Here is an 18,782-nt window from a genome sequence, read left to right as displayed (position 1 = left end):
ACAGCCTCTTGGTCACACCCAGGGTGCTCTCAGCATATTCAATGAAACTTTAGTTTCTGCAGAATGTAGGCAGCGATTAGATCACTAAAGATGTGATATTTATAAGGGCATTATCCCCTACAAGGCTGTGTGTTTAGTTTATACTGTCAATTTGGGGTGAAACGCTCCCTTTTAACCACTAGCTTTCAGATGCCCAAAGACGTAGCTTCTTCTTAATGTACGAGTATTCATTCCAGTGTAAGACATCTATCAGTTTAGCTGCCTTTATCAATCAGGCCAAATTCATATGCATGAGGCACTACTATAGCTCATCTTTCGGCAGTCAGTATTCTCATTAGCTGACAAAGAGGGTTTATAATTGACGGGCGCGCTTTATATTTCACATCTCAAAAGAGATATCGAAATTAACTTTAGAAATACCAAAAGAGCATTGCATTTCTTTGAGATTAGCAGAATGCCCTATTATCACGATAGTTAGTCGCTCACCTCCTGTTCCTTTTCTTAGACCCGTTTAGAAATGCATGAGACATTTAATCCAGAAATGGAATCTGGCTGCTGACAGCTGCGGCGTACGAGAAGAGACACCGGTGTGACCCCGCCGAGGCTGTCGGCTCTATAGACTTGGCTGCCTCGAATGCGATCCATCCCAATAAATTTTATGTACAATAAATTGATTTGGATATCCATAAAAGAAAAATCTGATAAAAAAAAAAAGCAAAAGCCAAATGAACCGGTCTCCTCCGGAAAAATAAATGGCGCGGTGGTTGTGCTCCTGCAGATTTATGAATGTTAAGGTCATTTTCATGTGTAAGATAAAATCACATTACTTGACAAGAGCCTGGAATCGGGAGGTTGCATAAGAACATGGCACTTTTGCTGTTCTGAGATTCCAAAATGCCCTTTAAGTCAATCACTCGGTAGATACAAGAGATATGTTTTAAAAAAAAAAAATGAAAATATCGTTAGGGACGTAAACTAGAGCAACAGCAGCCTAATGAATGCATCTCGTATTCATTAATTCTCTAGTTATGCTGGTTTCTGTGGAAACGAAATATTAATACACATAGAGCAATAAAAGGACGGATCCGGATGATCCTATAATAAATTCCCTTCTGTCTTGCAATATGGAACACGCTGGCTTATATAAGAGAGTTAAGAAAAAACTATCAACTACAGGGTTAAATCGACAGGTTATTTCATAATATAACTTTAAGACTCCCGCTGACTGTACTTCGAGGGGCATTCCTGTTTGGACCCGTTTTTCTTTTATAGGACCCACGATAATTAATAAGGGGTTTTCTGTGCCTGATAAATCAACACTGAGGCTGGATTCACACTTCCAGTTGTTGTGGTTCATACTTGTAGGCACAGACTGGCCGCGGGTCTTCTGACCCGGACTTGACAGCCTCACAAATGCCTATAAGGGAGTAGTCAGATGGCTGTTTAAGTTGGTCCAAGATTGGAACGCAGTGCCTGGACTGGCCAATGGCTCTCCCGACCCAAGTGCGACAGCTTCATGTATTTCTATGCGGCTGTCACGCTTGGATGGGGAGAGCCGCCGGCCAGTCCGAGCGCTGCATTCCGATTATTGTTCAATTGAGCTCATTTAGGGAAACCGTTGGCCGGTCTGCGTTACACGGATGTGTGAATGCAACCTGACATTGCACACAGGTAAGGTTCTGTTCACATCTTTACTATGGCATCTATTCATAGCAAAAGTCACAATGCTGCATGGAATAGGCGATACAAAGATCCAAATGGTGCCCAGTGAAGAGGATTGGTGTTCCATTAAGATTTCCATCATTTTTTCGATTGTTACAGGTATGACTTCAATTCTACCACTGCGTTGTTTTTTTTTGCATTGATGCACAGGAATTCTGGCAGGTACTGTCACTTTAAGGTAACACAATCAGATGGTTACAGTCTCAAGATGAGGCAAAAAGCTTGACAGTTACACTCACATTTGCCTCTCACTGCAGACCATTAACATGCTCTTCAGGGGTGGTCCAAGACTTGGAGCAGTCTCATCCCAGGTCTCACTCTCCTGCGCTGACTGCACCAAAGGCACAACCTTTAATGAGTACTCAGTCTGACCTACAGACATGAGAGGGCAACGCTTCCACCATCAGATGCAGGTCACGGATAATGGTCCCCTTTGATTGAAACCTCCTCTTTCTCCATGATAGTAAACTTGTCATCTCCTCTAAGTGCCAGTGGGTGACTGAACATATAAGTTGGTAAGCATGGGTGCTTGCAGTGCACAGTACACAGTGTTGGACTAGGGTACCAAGGGCACACCCAGGACATTTTTTATGTGATTGGGGTGCCAAGGGCCCACCAGTGACATTTTTTTCTGGGACTGGGGTGCTAAGGACCCACCAGTGATATTTTTTCTGCGACTGGGGTGCCAAGGGCCCACCAGTGACATTTTTTCTGAAACTGGGGTGCTAAGGGCCCACCAGTGACATTTTGTTGGGATTGGGGTGCCAAGAGCCCACCACTGAAACTTTCTGCCACTGGGGTGCCAAGGGCCCACCAATGACATTTTTTGTGGGACTGGTGTGCCATAGGCCCACCAATGACATTTTTTCTGTGACTGGGGTGCCAAGGGCCCACCAGTGACATTTTTTTTGTGGGACTGGTGTGCCATAGGCCCACCAGTGACATTTTTTGGGGACTGAGGTGCCAAGGGCCCACTAGTGACATTTTGTTTCTGGGACTGGGGTGCCAAGGGCCCACAAGTGACATTTTTTGTGTGACTGGGGTGCCAAGGGCCCACCAGTGACATTTTTTGTGGGACTGGTGTGCCATAGGCCCACCAGTGACATTTTTTGGGGGACTGAGGTGCCAAGGGCCCACTAGTGACATTTTGTTTCTGGGACTGGGGTGCCAAAGGCCCACAAGTGACATTTTTTGGGGGACTGAGGTGCCAAAGGTCCACCAGTGATATTTTTCTGGGACCGGTGTGCCAAGGACCCACAAGTGACATTTTGTTTCTGGGACTTGGGTGCAAAGGGCCCACTGGTGACATTGTTTCTGGGACTGGGGTGTCAAAGGCCCACCAGTGACATTTTTGGGGGGACTGGGGTGCCAAAGGTCCACCAGTGATATTTTTCTGGAACTGGTGTGTCAAGGACCCACAAGTGACATTTTTTCTGTTCAGCTACATGGAATATTTCCTTTCCCTTTTTGAAAAATTAACTGGGTAGTTTGTTAAATGAATGATGAGGTGCTGTCTCTGTCTGTACACGTTGCATTAAGTCTACTGTGCCAATTACTGCTCAGAAGGACTCCCAGGGGGATTCACCTGCCCTCCTGTGGGCCAGTCCAATCCTGAATTTACATATATGATAGCGGGAACAGATTTCCAGGGAAGAACGCGCTGGCAAATGGTCAAACTTGACAATTTTCTTAATGACTGGAGGAACTTAACTGACCACCGTACACATAAGTCAAGTCTTAGCGTTTTATATAGTGAGAAAGCATGTCTGTGTTTTCCAAGAAAATCATTTATATAGCGGTAATTGACATCTATGCTGCTCACATTGGAATATCAGAGCATGACAGTAACAAGCGTGAAGAAAAACCCTAAGAAATGATGAACTCTTTCACTCTCTGGTGGTCGATGGTCTACGGCAGCAGCCCCCACCTCCAACATATTAACAGACCATGCAGGACGATGAATATTTGAGCATGTTCAGATAGAATATCTGTCGTCTCGGTTCCCTCCATCCCACACTGAGTCCATTTTCCATCTGCTGTTATAATCTCCCTCTTTCTAGTATGGATAACTATCACATTGGAAATCAATGCCGATGCTAATTCTCTCGATCACATCCTACAATATATCACAAGTTTAATAGGACCAGAAGCTGGGGATTGTGTGAATGCAGAAAAAGATGTGGGAGTGGAGAGAAAGAAAAAATGTGGAAAGCGCGAGATTAAGAACGGATATAACAATGGCGCTGTGCGTTTTCTATTCGATGCACAGATAAAATAGAAATAGCAGGGGATGGCTTAACCCCTTGTGTGCAACTCAAGGATGAGCTATACCAGCAATGTACTAATGGGATGACAGGCAGTCTGAAAATTTAGGACTAAAAGTAGAACTACAAATGGGGGCAAGCAAGAATAATCCATGATGTAATAAAATGATTAATGGGATAGTGTTACCTCCTACTGGAAATTATAGGAATATTCTGCTGCAGGTGAAAAGTATATTATAGAATATGGTATATTGCCCCAGATGCAGCAGAACGTTTATGGGGGGTTGAAAGGGCAACACAGACTTTAAAGGGGTCGTCCTATAAACATCACTAGGGGTCCAGCACTCGGGCATGCACTAATTGGCAGTACGGGCTCTAAACCCCTTTTAGAACCAGAGGGTTGCCGAGTGCTGTGCTCCCGTAGCACCGTTGTGAATGAATGGACTGGCGGTCGGCCATGCCCACTGCAGGGACAACCCCTTCAATGAAGCAGTGGTTGCACATGCTCAGAAATGCTTTGCTCACACAGGAGACCAGGGATCATATAGCAGACCAGCAATCACATTTATCACCTCTCCTTTGGACATGTAATATATAATCTTTACAGGACCACCCCTTTAAATATCTACTCATTAAAAAATATCAAACACCTCTACACTGCTGCAGAAGATCTTTCATGTAATCCTTTTTGCAAAATGTTTCTGCAATAACTGTTGTGCATATTCCAGGGTGGGTTAAAGGGGTTGCTTTTTACAGTTTATTGATGATCTATCTGTTTGATAGTTCATCAATATATGACCGGTAGGGGTCCGACACCCTTCCCTGATCAGCTGTTTTCATTTCTCGCCGTGTTCAGATGAAAAAAAAGTTGTACAGCACAGCTCTGTTTTTTGTTACTATTGAAATTAGTAGGAGCGCAGCTGCAGTACCAGGGAATGGCCACTACAAGAAGAGTGGCGCTGTACTGTTCCGGCTCTGTATGTTGTATCATCCAACCGCCGCCAGAGCTAAAGGATGAGTCATCAATTTAGTAAAAATGGACAATCCCTTTAAGGATCCACGATGAAGCTCTTTTAGATGGGGAAGTAATAGCTAGGAAAAGAAAAATCAGAAATTGGGGGAATTTTAGATAGGATATGTGGGGTCAGCAGCACCATGCAACATCTGCTCCAATGTCAGGTCCAGAGGTGGTTTTATGGGTAATCAATACTTTCTGACATCAGTAACCACTAATAATACAGATATCAATGTTAATAAAAACTTTCCATATAATGAAGATAAATCAGACCAATACACAATAATAAAGCAAATTATCCAAGTACTAAAATTATATCTATTTTGGTAAAAAATAATGATGACAGTCATCTGTGATTGATGACTATTACTACCAGAACATCAAATGCCAGTTGTCAGCCAGCAGGGGGCGCTTCCATCCCATCGCATTATTCGAGCTGTCACACGACATGTTGTGCGCGTACAGAAATCAGCTCATTAATATAATATTTTACCATATGCATTTCTAGTTGGCGCACAGCACACAGCTTCATTGATTTGCCAGATGATAAAGCAAAAGTAAAAGAACAAATCAGCAAATAAAGCAAAACATCACAGGAGTAATGAAACAGATGGGGGATAAGCCCAGAGACAAGGTTTTCTTCTGCGCCTTTTGGCATAGACTTCTTAGAAGGGATTCGAAAATATTATCTCTAAGACCGCACAGCCTGAAATCCCTTATCGGCTCTTCAGTAGGCAATGGTGCTTCTTCCTCAGCTATCGGTAAAAAAAAGATGAGAAGAACAAAAATGTACCGGTGATGTGGAAGAGAAAAGCAAGGAAGCCATGCTTAGAGATCGGATCTAAAAGCCCATATAACTAATATAAAAAGTTAGAGCTGTCGTGCACTGATATGGGGCTTTGTCGTTTGGTTCTCCGGAGTCCCAACAGCCACCAACTTCCAGATTTCCAAGAGTGAAAACATTAACTAATTTATCGTTAACAGGGTTCTCCAGGGGATAGGTGATAGCTGAGGAAGAAGGTCGGACCTGAAGTTATCACCTATCCACTGGAGAACCCCTTTAACGATAAATTAGTTAATGTTTTCACTCTTGGAAATCCGGAAGATGTGGCTTTTGGAACTCCGGAGAACCAAACGACAAAGCCCCATATCAGTGCACGACAGCTCTAACTTTTTATATTCGTTATATGGGTTCTTAGGTCTGATCTCTAAGCATGGCTTCCTTGCTTTTCTCTTCCACATCACCGGTATATTTCTGTCCTTCTCATCTTTTTTTTTTACTGATAGCTGAGGAAGAAGATCGGACATGAAGTTATCAGTAAAAAATGATGAGAAGAACAGAAATGTACCGGTGATGTGGAAGGGAAAAGCAAGGAAGCCATGCTTAGAGATCGGATCTAAAATATAACTAATATAAAAAGTTAGAGCTGTCGTGCACTGATGTGGGGCTTTGTCATTCGGTTCTACGCAGTCCCAATAGCCACATCTTCCGGATTTCCAACATTGAAAACAATAATTTATCGTTAAAGGAGTTCTCTGGTGGATAGGTGATAACTTGAGGTCCGACCAGTAGGACATTTTTTTTATATTCAATGGGCACTTGGTTCCCCTTTAGAATGGAGCGACAGGTCAGATGCCCAACCACTGCTCCGTTCATTCTCTAATGGGTAAAAAAGGAGAGCTCCATGGGAAATTATTAGAGCAGCGGTAGAACATGAGAATTGCTGCTTCATTGTATAACAATTCCGTGCTCTGCCGATCAGCGTGGGTCCCAGCAGTAGGACCTCCATTGTTGACTAAGTTCTCACCCCATCCAGTGGATAAATGATCACCTATTTTCACCAGACAATCCCTTTAAAGGGGGCTGTCCACTGTTTTGAGATTGATGACTTATCCTTAGTGTAGAGTCAGACGGCTGGATAACTCAGAAGGGAATCACAACGCAATGCTCGGACTGGCTGGTGGCTCTCCTGGCCCGAGCGTGACAGCTGCATAGAAATACACGGGAGAGCTGTCGACCAGTCCGAGCATTGCGTTGCGAACCTTGTCCGAATTATACGGCTGTCTGACTCTTCCCTTAGGGTAAGTCAGCAATATGAGATCGGTTTGACACTCAGCACCCGGCTCCCCCACTGATCAGTCTTTACAAGCTCTAGCGATTGCCAGAGCTCCATCCAACCAGTGGTCAGTGCGAAAAACTCCAGCTCAGCTCCTATTCATCAGGAGACTGCTCCACATGATGGTCATGTCTCCGCCACATGGCAGCTGCTACATAGGACTCTCCCCTCGAAGGCTAGGGGTTCCCTGAGGATGGCCACATGGTGAACTCTAACCTCAATATATGTACAAGAAACACTGTACTAATCTGTAAGAAAAGATTGTAAGAGAACAGAATCGTGGAATTTACTTTAGTTTTCTGGACAGTTTATAAATTCTTCCTGCAGACCAGAAGCGCAGCTAAGTGCTCATTTTCCTAGCGCAAAAGTTTCCCTTTGGGTACCTTCAACCACACGACACATGCCGTGGTCACAAGGACTCAAACCTCCCCTTTACTGCCTGAAAGGGACTGGAAAGGACCTCCACGAGGTCCCTTCCAACGCAAACATTCTATGAAATTAAACACCTTTCCACAAGTGGAAACATCTCTTGACCTGCTAATTTAAAGCTGCACCATGCATTGCAAAAAAAAAGTCATCCACCTCAGCAAATCTACCACTGCTCTGGTGGGACAGCCTCAATAGTTAATAGAATCTCAACCTAGTCTCGGATAGCCCCTTTAAACAAAAGGCTGCACAGCAACAGCATTGGCCTTGTCCAGCTTCTTCTCTAGTAGACTCCCAGTCAAAACTCCTTTACAAAAATAGAATATTTTAAATTATTTTCATGACTTTTAACCATAAAATGATTTAGGTCAAACTTTTATTAACCTCAATCGACTTTTGAGGTAAGTGGTTGTCCCAACCGGAAAACTGTTTAGGGCACAACTAGGGAGGAGTCCTGTGGAATGATCCCCTGATCTTCATGGTGGCTCTCGTAGTAAAGTGATTGACTTAGATGAGACAACCCCTTTAAGCGAAGTTCATTACTTTGCTTATATGCCATTATTATCCCATGTAATAATATTGTAACGCCGCCATCTAATCCCATCTCTCCCATTCTCTTCTACCACTAATGATAGACATAGAGATGATATAGGCGACAGTACAATATTCGGAGCCCTTTACATTGAGCTTTCCTAAGCTTTTAACACACGTCTGAAATTTAATTACAGAAATTCCACCTTCAGACTTTAAAGTAAATATATGGAATATATTAAAAACAAATTGCTAATAAATTGGTCTCAAATTGGAGATGTAAAATAGTGAAGGAAAGAAAAAGGTGAACTTTACTTCCAAATGTCAAAAGCAGAATTATTTCACTTTTTTTTTCAGCTGCCACCGCGTCTCAGCTTAACAAGGTGTTAATTAAATTATGCCCTTTGCGATCTGACAAGGTTGTGAGCGGAGAGACTGTTATTTTACTTCTCATTGTATTCTAAGCTATTGGCCTTTTCTTTGCAAACATGGCCCAAGTGGAGTTTAATCAACACATTACAACGTCTAGAATGTCACTGTCGAATCCGGTCCCTCCTTCCAAGAACAGAACTAAGTAAAAAGCCGCAGTGAAGCTTTCATGACGTAAGGGTATTTGGCCAGGCGGCAATCAACAAGATGTCCTCATTGGAACCGGGACAAACCCTGATGAGAGCTGGACTATCGATCTGCGCATGCGCCGCGCCAGGGAATGACAGCGCCTGTGGAAGATCTCGGCTGGGAGAGACAAAAGTGGCCTGTCCGTCATTGTCATGTCCATTTTTTTTTTGCTGGCCACATAAAACGAGACATGTCCTACTTTGGTCTGTCTTAGGAACCAAACTCGCCCATTCAACTCTGTGTGCCATCTACTATTCACTAACCAGTGGCTAAAAGAGGCTTGGGAAATATTTTTTTTTTGCAAATGAGCAAAACAGATGACACACGGATGGTTTAAAAACAGATGAAAATTGAACCAGCACACAAATGAAAAATGGTCCTTTTTTGCAGACAAAAAACAACACATATGTGTGAATAAGGACTGAGGATGTTGCCCAACAAGGGACACTTCCCATAAAAATGTAGTCCTTGCATCCTTACTTTTCTTCGGATGTAAAATGGGTTGGAAATACCCAACTATGAAGACTTAATTTTGAAGTTAATGCTCCATGGGAACCAAATGGAAAGTAACTCATACCAGTCACAACAGAGAACCATCTGTAGACATCTTGGTTTTGGGATTTTTGACCCTCATCGGTTGGTAGAATGTGACGCTTAGAGAAAGCTCAAAAAGGAGGGGTATTTGCTACAAGATTTTGTCCTGCAAGAAGCATTTCCCATAAAAATGTAGTCCTTGCATCCTCACTTTTCTGCGGATGTAAAATGGGTTGAAAATACCCAACTATGGAGACTTATTTTCAAAGGTAATGCTCCGTGGGAACCAAATGCAAAGTAACTCCTAACAATCACACCAGAGATCCATCTGTCAACAGCTTGGTTTTGGGATTTTTGACCCTCATCGATTAGTAGAATATGAGGCTTAAAGAAATCTCAGAAGAAGGGGTATCGGCTCTCGTTATTGTAAAACTTTCTGTAATATCCACAAGTAAAACATTTTTTTGTGAATTTATGCCAAAATTCGGGGTAAAAATTTCCATGCTTGATGGGCACGACTTCACCAAGACCATGACACACGAAGAAATGTTCCAAGTTAGTAAAAACACACAAGGCAAACTCTACTGAAGTGCAGTGGAATTATAATATCAACATGCCAAACAGTATATGAGGTATACACTCAGTAATATTAGGGCATAATAACAATGTCAAACTACAGAAAAACACAGTAAAACACCCAGAAATATCAATATTCAGCAGTGAAGCCATTCTCGGTAACGCTCAGCAGCACCTTGTCAGGAGTCCCTGCCAGCAGCCGGTTAGAAGCTAATTGGATGTACCCATATAATATGCCTGAGCGAAAACTACTGTCCGCCTGACTACTAATCCGGCTTTGAAGTTTTCGATTATGTAGCCTGTACCGTTATGGCAGTCACACTGTGTGGAAATTTCCATTTCTCTGAAAATTAAACCTGAAAGTTTATAGGAAGGCAATTGGTCCTACAAAAATCGGCTCCTTGGCATCAAGGGCTTCAATACTTATCCATGCCGGTACACCTCCCCCACACTATTTTACCTTTTAGATGTAGGATTAGTCTATATTAAATCCATTTATGTGGAAGGCCTTGAATTTGATGATTGACTTCTCGACAGTAATTTTACGTCAAGAGAAACTTACTGCATTTTCAATGCTCCTGGCCGTCTCGCCAAACAGCTCGGATTTGTAGTCGGACATCTCCGGGGTGTAGAAGACCTCTTGACCTTCCAGCTCCTCAACAATGAGGACACCTTCAAATGTTTTTGTTTCTGGGGGAAATAAGAGAAGGATACATATACAAATTAATGGTGGAATGATAGGCTAGCACCCGATTATTCAGATATTGCCCACTGCTTTTCCCTAGGCCCATCTGGCAGGTGTGAAGGTGTATGGCCAGTGTCTGGTGCAGGGTTAGTAGCATGACACAGGGCTGAACCATGGAAGGTTAGTAATTGATTTACAGTGGGGATGTATATGTAGCTCCATCCTGTTGTAATACATCACTTTACCAGTCAGGACAACTTCCCATTAGAAGCGGCTTAATACGGACCCTGTACTAGGTGGGCAATAAAAAAAAAAAGAACAAGAATAGGCAGTTATCAGGAAGACATAGTAAGAAAAATTAGACAATTATACCCAAAAATTAAAAAGGAAATATATATATTTTTTTATGAATTCTACATTCAATATTTCCTTGTCGAATTCCTTTGTCGTCGTCATCATCATCATGCACCGTGCAAGGAGGTCCATACTAACTGTCTCCTACCAGGAACGAAAATTAGGGAACAAACAGGCACCAATTCCTACTAGCTGTAGTATACACTGTGTGCAGAATTATTAGGCAAATGAGTATTTTGATCACATGATACTTTTTATACATGTTGTCCTACTCCAAGCTGCATAGGCTTGAGAGCCAACTACCAATTAAATAAATCTGGTGATGTGCATCTCCGTAATGAGGAGGGGTGTTGACTAATGACATCAACACCCTATATAAGGTGTGCTTAATTATTAGGCAACTTCCTTTACTTTGGCAAAATGGGTCAGAAGAGAGATTTGACGGGCTCTGAAAAGTCCAAAATTGTGAGATGTCTTGCAGAGGGATGCAGCAGTCTTGAAATTTCCAAACTTTTGAAGCATGATCACCGAACAATCAAGCGTTTCATGGCAAATAGCCAACAGGGTCGCAAGAAGCGTGTTGGCCAAAAAAGGCACAAAATAACTGCCCATGAATTGAGGAAAATCAAGCGTGAAGCTGCCAAGATGCCATTCACCACCAGTTTTGACATATTTCAGAGCTGCAACGTTCCTGGAGTATCAAAAAGCACAAGGTGTGCGATACTCAGGGACATGGCCAAGATAAGGAAGGCTGAAAAATGACCACCTTTGAACAAGAAACATAAGATAAAACGTCAAGAATGGGCCAAGAAATATGTTAAGACTGATTTTTCAAAGGTTTTATGGACTGATGAAATGAGAGTGACTCTTGATGGGCCAGATGGATGGGTCAGAGGCTGGATCAGTAAAGGGCAAAGAGTTCCACTCCGACTCAGACGCCAGCAAGGTGGAGGTGGGGTACTGGTATGGGCTGTTATCATCAAAGATGAACTTGTGGGACCTTTTCGGGTTGAGGATGGAGTGAAGCTCAACTCCCAGACCTACTGCCAGTTTCTGGAAGACAACTTCTTCAAGCAGTGGTACAGGAAGAAGTCGGTATCGTTCAAGAAAAACATGATTTTCATGCAGGACAATGCTCCATCACATGCATCCAACTATTCCACAGCGTGGCTGGCCAGTAAAGGTCTAAAAGAAGAAAAAATAATGACCTGGCCCCTGTGATGAAATGCCGGCCGGTGGGTGCAGCTCTCTGGCGCCCCTTTACCTCTCAGGTGAGTCAAGGTACTGCACCTAGAGTAAGTAGTGCCAGGAAGCTGCTACCAGCGGGGGAAAACACGGTGGTGTGTTGTCCCTTACACGTCACCAATCCGTGACACCACAATACAGGCACAACTCTCTGGCGCCCCCATGCCTCTCAGATCAGTCAAGGTACTGCACCTAGAGTGAGTGGTCGCCGGAGAGGCCTTCCTGTAGCCCTCTGGGTATTTGAGGCCCTCTGCAGTGAGGGCGGTATATATATTTCCCTGGCTGTGCCAGTAATATATATCCACACCTCCGACCGTCACTGCCAGCCTTCCTCAAATCCCCCAGATGGTATGCTGCCACCAGTTCTCGTTTGATACAAGCCCGGTCCATTAATAGACTTGTATCGGGTCAGGAACCAACCAAGTAGCGTTTCAGCCAAGCGTTTCCGGACCAATGGATTTGTATATGCAGAGTAAAGGATACAGCCCACGATTAATTTATGATTTAATCGATTATAAGAATACACTAGATTACAAGGCTATACAACTATACAACGGTATTTGGCCAGAATAAGAGATATAACAATTAGAAATACAAAACACAGGAATAACAACGATAAATCAGTTACTGTTCTTGTGGTGCAAGGGAGGATTTGCTATCCCACAGGTTCAAGCTTAGTTGCAGTCGTCCAGGCCTCAGTAGCACATGGCAAAGGTGCTCCTCCCACTCAGAGACCTGGACCCGACGTTAGGAGTTGTTCACATCATCTCCTGGGTCCAAACTGAGGGGGTTTCTGGCTGTTGGCTATACTAAAGTCCTGTCACGCCCACTCTTGGTGATGTCAGTTTACTAAGCCCCGCCCCCTACCAGTGCCAGTTTTGGCTCCATTTGAGAAAAGTACCCATAACTTTCCCTGGGGTGATCTCATCGTATCACCAGAGGTCTCGTCGTGATCCTACTCTTCTGGGGAAGCCATTGACTCTAAACATGCCTCCCCTGGGACCTTGTATATGATTCTTCTAAATATTTAGCTTTCCAGACCACTCATGGATTTATAAGTCCCATGATTGTGTCCGCGGGCACCTTCCCCACATGATACATTTTATTTGGGTTCCCTAACTTGTATCGTGTGGTTATGAATTGATAGTGTATCTGTAGCTTCTGGTGGCCATTTTCCACAAAGAAAGCACATGGTTCCTTGGGACAATGGAGAGGTTTGCAGGCTTGCACAAATGGTTTGCTTCTGGTTTCAAGTGACATCAAGGTGTTAATTACCCCCCTGGGGCTCTGTCCTGTTTGGACACAACAGAGCTGGTCCATCTATTTACCATATCAAAGAAGTTCCTGAGACTGATCTCCAGAGGTGGGGGCGAATTGCTCTGTTTACCAGAGGCTGGAGAATTGTGACATGGTAGGAGCTGTGTGAGGGATTTTTAGAAATGACAATAGGGAATATCTTCAGGTATGACCTAAGATGGCGGCTAACTTTCATGACAGCCCCCTTGTTCACCTGATCTCAACTCCATAGAGAACCTGTGGTCCATCATAAAATGTGAGATCTACAGGGAGGGAAAACAGTACACCTCTCGGAACAGTGTCTGGGAGGCTGTGGTGGCTGCTGCACGCAATGTTGATCGAAAACAGATCAAGCAACTGACAGAATCTATGGATGGAAGGCTGTTGAGTGTCATCATAAAGAAAGGTGGCTATACTGATCACTCATTTTTTTGGTTTTGGTTTTTGCATGTCAGAAATGTTTATTTCTAAATTTTGTGCACTCATATTGGTTTACCTGGTGAAAATAAACAAGTGAGATGGGATTATATTTGGTTTTTATTAAGTTGTCTAATAATTCTGCACAGTAATAGTTACCTGCACAAACAGATATCCTCCTAAGATAGCCAAATCTAAAAAAAAAACACTCCAACTTCCAAAAATATTAAGCTTGGATATTTATGAGTCTTTTGGGTTGATTGAGAACATAGTTGTTGATCCATAATAAAAATAATCCTCTAAAATACAACTTGCCTAATAATTCTGCACACAGTTTATAGGTGTTTAACCAATTTTGATTTTTATTACTTTTCATGTATTTTTATTCCATGTAACTAAGTAGTCTTTGTAAATGAAAACATATATTTTACATATGTTGGGGATTACCTTTATTGAATAAAATTGCACTAAGCTTCAGTCTGCAATCTTCATTCCTACATTAATTTTCAGACCTCTCGATTTTTAATTTGTAGTCTGATCCAAATTTCAGACATTTCTCTTGTGTGAGTGTTTCTATCAGTAATATTGGCTGGATGTGAGCTCTTTGTTTATAAATCAGCACAGCTTCTATCCTGCACTTATTTCCTCTCCATGTGTTTTTCCACTCTCTACAAAAGTTTAGATATTTACTCCCCTCTCCGTTCTATGTACAACCCCTTCCCCTCTCTGCTGCTGTCTTTAACACCGAGACGAGACAGGGGGAAAGCAGAAAGCTATCACAACCAGGAGCAATACGTTTGACAGATTTGTAACGTTCGTTCTTGCTAAAGCATGCAGTTAGATAAAGTACTTGGAGAACCTCTCAAGCAGCAAAAAAGTAGAACATTTTTAAATTAGACTATTTAGAAAGTTGCATTTAGGAAGCAAATGATTAATAAAAAAAATGTGCAAAGGTGTATATAGCCTTTTAGAGATGCCAACAAGGTATATTTTTATAGTGGTGTAACTTTACAATATAGGGTCACATCTTATTTCCTATATAGACAAAATTAAAATCCAAAAATTGTGAATCCTGGACATTAAGAAGATAAGCATTAAAACTTTTTTTTTTTTTAACATGTGTCTTTTTTTGGTGGAAGGGGGTAATATTTCAAATGGTTTTCCTATCAGGACATTAGGTTGTCATAACGGGTGACATATGCCTTTCATGCGCCAGAGCATATCCAGCCTCAATTAACTGCCTGGAGTGACGGAGGCTGGGATCAGCCGATCTCCAAAACGCCTCCATATATTAGGATTGGTCTTTAATGACACAATCCTTTAAGCGCAGTATAGAGAAAAGTGACTAACTAATAACTTGATGCTGGGATTATCCAAAAACCGCTCTGTTGGCAGCTACTAAAAGCTCTGAATATTAACAAGCAGTTCCCTGAGATACTTCTTAAGAAGTGTAAAAAAATCCACTAAATGTTCTCGCATATATAACAAGCCAATATTATCATAAAGGGTAACTTACTTGGACAGTTTGTGCCGTCTGTATCAATAGCCGGCGTCTTCCCATCTGAGCAACACCCTAGAGGAGTATTGTAGCAGCTCGCTCTTTCCATGACTGGTGTGGTGTCAAAGTCCTTGCTCTCCTCGCCTTCTTCTTGCTGCTCATCTCCTCCCTCAAATCCATCCTCTGTAACAAATAAAGCATAGGAGAATAAATGCAATAACCTAAGCTGAGGTTTAACTTTGAACCTGGACGCCCTCTCAACAATAAAAAAAAAGACTTTACGACTTGTCTACATACTTGACGGCTCATTTCCGCTTAATTCCTGATCTCCACTCGCTTCCAGGTCCTCATCTCCACTGCCGCTTCCAGATTCATCGTATGTATGAGTTGTGGCGGGGCGCATAGTGGGTATGGTTACTCTTGGTCTTACTGTGGAGGTGCGGACAACGTGTGTCTGTGTCATCGGCCTGTGAGTGCTGGTGTAACGCTGTCGAGGACTTTCAGTCTCCAAAACTAATGGGAAAGGGTCAACTTTTTTGCTGGGATGCCGAGCTTTTGGGGTTGTCGGTGTAGGAAGTGATCGGCCAATGGGTGGTCCTGGGGTCCCAGAGGGGGCAAGTGTTTGAAGATTGGCAATGGTGATGGTTTCTTAAGTATAAAAAAAAATGAGAAAAAAATAACTAAGCATCAATATAGCTTTTTCTGCTCCATTTGTAACAATACAGTTATTTATTTTCTAAGAATGCTACATAATAAAAATATGAATCATTGTTTTGCAAAAATATTTTTGCACATTTATATAACGTGCCATAATGGCAAAATGGATGGTATAATAGGACAATAGTATCGGACTATTATCTGTCCGGGATAAAGAAAATCAGAAAAACACGATACCTTGGCAGGGTCCAGTGTGCTTTACTGTAATGGCACGACCTTGTCTGCAAGCAATTGTTTTCAGCTGACACCAGTCTCCATAGGTCACTCCATCAGAGCCGCAAACCTGCAGAGAAGTAACACAGGCATCTGAGCAATATGCTGGATATTGTCAACTGGGACATAAATGATAAGTGAAAAAGCATCATTATAGATCACAGGTATTGAAGCGCTGGAACCTGGGCTAGATGTTCCTAATTACTAATCCCAAGCCACCGTGACATCAAATGGTTCACCAGGGACTAATGTATTATTCAGGCAGGCTATAGTAGAAGAAGGAGACTTGTATCCTGTGAAGATCTAAGATTGTGGGATGTAATAATCACCTAGGCAGGTTAACAATGCAAAATTTTTTATTCCTTATGTCCATGGTGTTAGAGCAAGTCTGGGTAGATGGCCACAATGCAATGCCCCCAGTCCAGAGATAGGTGATTCCACTGCTCCCAACTTTAGGTTGGCCCAAAGCTTTTGTATATCCCGCTGGTATAGTCTGCAGTCAGAGCCTATGCTCCTCCAGACAACGGAAACTACGACCGTTGCACGTGTATGCAGCTCCAGCCAGCAACACCCCCCCCCCATTCCCTTGTCAGTATCCTAAATACCCCCAAACCGCCCCCCCACCACCGGAATTGAGCCCCGCCCTCCCCTTCCCGAACTGAGCCCGGCCCTCGGGAACCACTAACTGCATTGGTGGAGGTATTTTCCCACGGCCGAGCCCCATCACCTGGGACTGCATGTGAGACTCCCTGTGGTGACGGCTCCATTGGGTCTACTACCCCATCCACATAATGGGACTAGTGGCTGGTAGAACAATGGTTGGGGGCCCCTCAGACACTAACGAGAGTAATGGAATGATTGCTTTACCTGCTTACCAATCTTGTGTCTGGTCTTATGTATGCATGAGATCTAGCCCGCACATCTTCCTCTGCTTACTGTCACTGAATGAAAACATTGATTCCTGAGGCTGAACACTTTCCAGAAAAGATTTGTGCCCTTAAACTGACAAGCAAATCTCTAATAAAACGCAACAATAAGATCAACGTAACCAGTGCTCTGTGCTGGAAAAAGTCAGCATCCCTCATTGCCATGGATTCCACTCTAATAGTCTGTAGTCCAAGGCCAGCTTCTCACATATCCAATAATACCTACAGCGTACAATTTGTTTCTGAATAGACTGTCGTGTGTAAACATGAGGAATATTTCTGGTCATATATGACTTGCATCCTGTAGTTTTCTCCTCTGCAGCCTATATTTGTAATCGTCATTTGTCTCTTAGCTAGTGGGTGGAAAATAGCTGCTATGATGTCCTTTAGACACAGCACACAGACATGAGGGATTCCTGCTATCCTGACTCTATATAGCACATATTCAGAAGCAGCAGCAGCAGCAGCATGAGGGACGTTATACAGCAGCACTAAGCATTGTAGATGTGAGTCCATCACCGAGGTCAAAATAAAACACTTGAAATTAGTAGCACAATCTGTGTCTTTCTGCCTCTCTCTATCTCATTCTGCATCTCAACACCTTGCCATATCACTTAGTAGAGCGCTGTATATGTATCTGTAGCACCCTGAGGATTCGGCTGCTACAGGGGTATTGCACCTCAGCCAGAGGTGTGGTATTCCACTCCCGGGTAAGGATGGAGTGTGGAACTGAGCTCAGTTAGCTGCATGCACTACACACATCCCATTTCCGGAGGACAGACCAATGGTACTCCCACTTAATAATGTGCAGGTACGACCGAGTCTGTCCTTGGCTGGAGTGGGAGGGGGGTGGTACATCCCAGTAGTGTAGGGGCAGATAGGGGGAGCAGCCTGGGTAAAGTTAGGAGCTCATTGGGTGCTGGTCACCTGGGCTCACACATAGAGGGAGTATATAAGGTGGGAACCATCTTAGATCAGGGTCAGTCTGTGAGACGTCAGTCAGTCAGTCAGCCAGTGAGACGTCAGTCTTTGTAGAGGAAGAGAGCAGAGAAGCAGAGCAGCCCCAGAGCCAAGAGAGAGAGAGGAGAGGGAAAGACCCAGAGGGGGAGAAAGAGGGAACTCCAAGAGCCCAAATTAGACCAGAGGGTGAAGAGTTGGCAACAGGGTACCGGATCCCAAGCTGGCAGAGGCTACAGCACACCTTGGCCAGGAACCGGAGGCCGTGGGCAGAATCTGCCACGGCCGCCCACTGTGTCCGCCCGGGGGGCGGACCACGCGTGGGGTCGGGGAGCCCAGAGACGGGGGTTCGCCAGCAGGAGGCCCGAGGGAGCCGGACGTGGGTGGATCCCTGGTGGGGAGGGCCGGAGACGAGGACGGGACAGAAGGGGGGCTCGGAACCACGCTCCAGAACTACTTGGGGGTTGGCCGAGTCCAGGACCTGGTGGACGCAGCGCGGCTCGGGTGGTCACTCAAGGCCGGAGTGACCGGTTCAAGAACAGCAGTGAGTAGGGAACCCTGAACTGCACAACCCGACTCTGACTCTCATTACCATCTTCCCTGCACTTCCCAACCACCATCCTCTGCACCTGACCCCCTGAGGCTATACCCCTCCCGTTGGGGGTTATACC

The 18,782-nt window shown here is 43.8% G+C and overlaps 1 protein-coding gene across 11 annotated transcripts in view; it reads right to left on the bottom strand.

Annotated features, from left to right (window-relative positions):
- Window positions 1-18,782, bottom strand: part of AGRN (agrin) — a 568,214-nt gene that overhangs the window by 65,911 nt on the left and 483,521 nt on the right. For all 11 annotated transcript variants that reach the window (XM_073656959.1, XM_073656964.1, XM_073656966.1 and 8 more), the window contains 4 exons: window positions 16,193-16,298; window positions 15,596-15,946; window positions 15,317-15,481; window positions 10,366-10,493 (listed from right to left, as the gene is read on the bottom strand). In XM_073656959.1, coding sequence (XP_073513060.1) covers window positions 10,366-10,493; window positions 15,317-15,481; window positions 15,596-15,946; window positions 16,193-16,298 — 750 coding nt within the window. The remainder of the gene's footprint in view (window positions 1-10,365; window positions 10,494-15,316; window positions 15,482-15,595; window positions 15,947-16,192; window positions 16,299-18,782) is intronic.

The sequence above is a fragment of the Phyllobates terribilis genome, unplaced genomic scaffold (genome assembly GCF_046119375.1).
Source record: "Phyllobates terribilis strain yellow unplaced genomic scaffold, ASM4611937v1 Scaffold_12__6_contigs__length_324123572, whole genome shotgun sequence".
Taxonomy (NCBI): Eukaryota; Metazoa; Chordata; class Amphibia; order Anura; family Dendrobatidae; genus Phyllobates; species Phyllobates terribilis.
The sequence above is the reverse complement of the archived record's forward strand: the minus strand, read 5'-3'. Positions and strand labels throughout refer to the sequence as shown.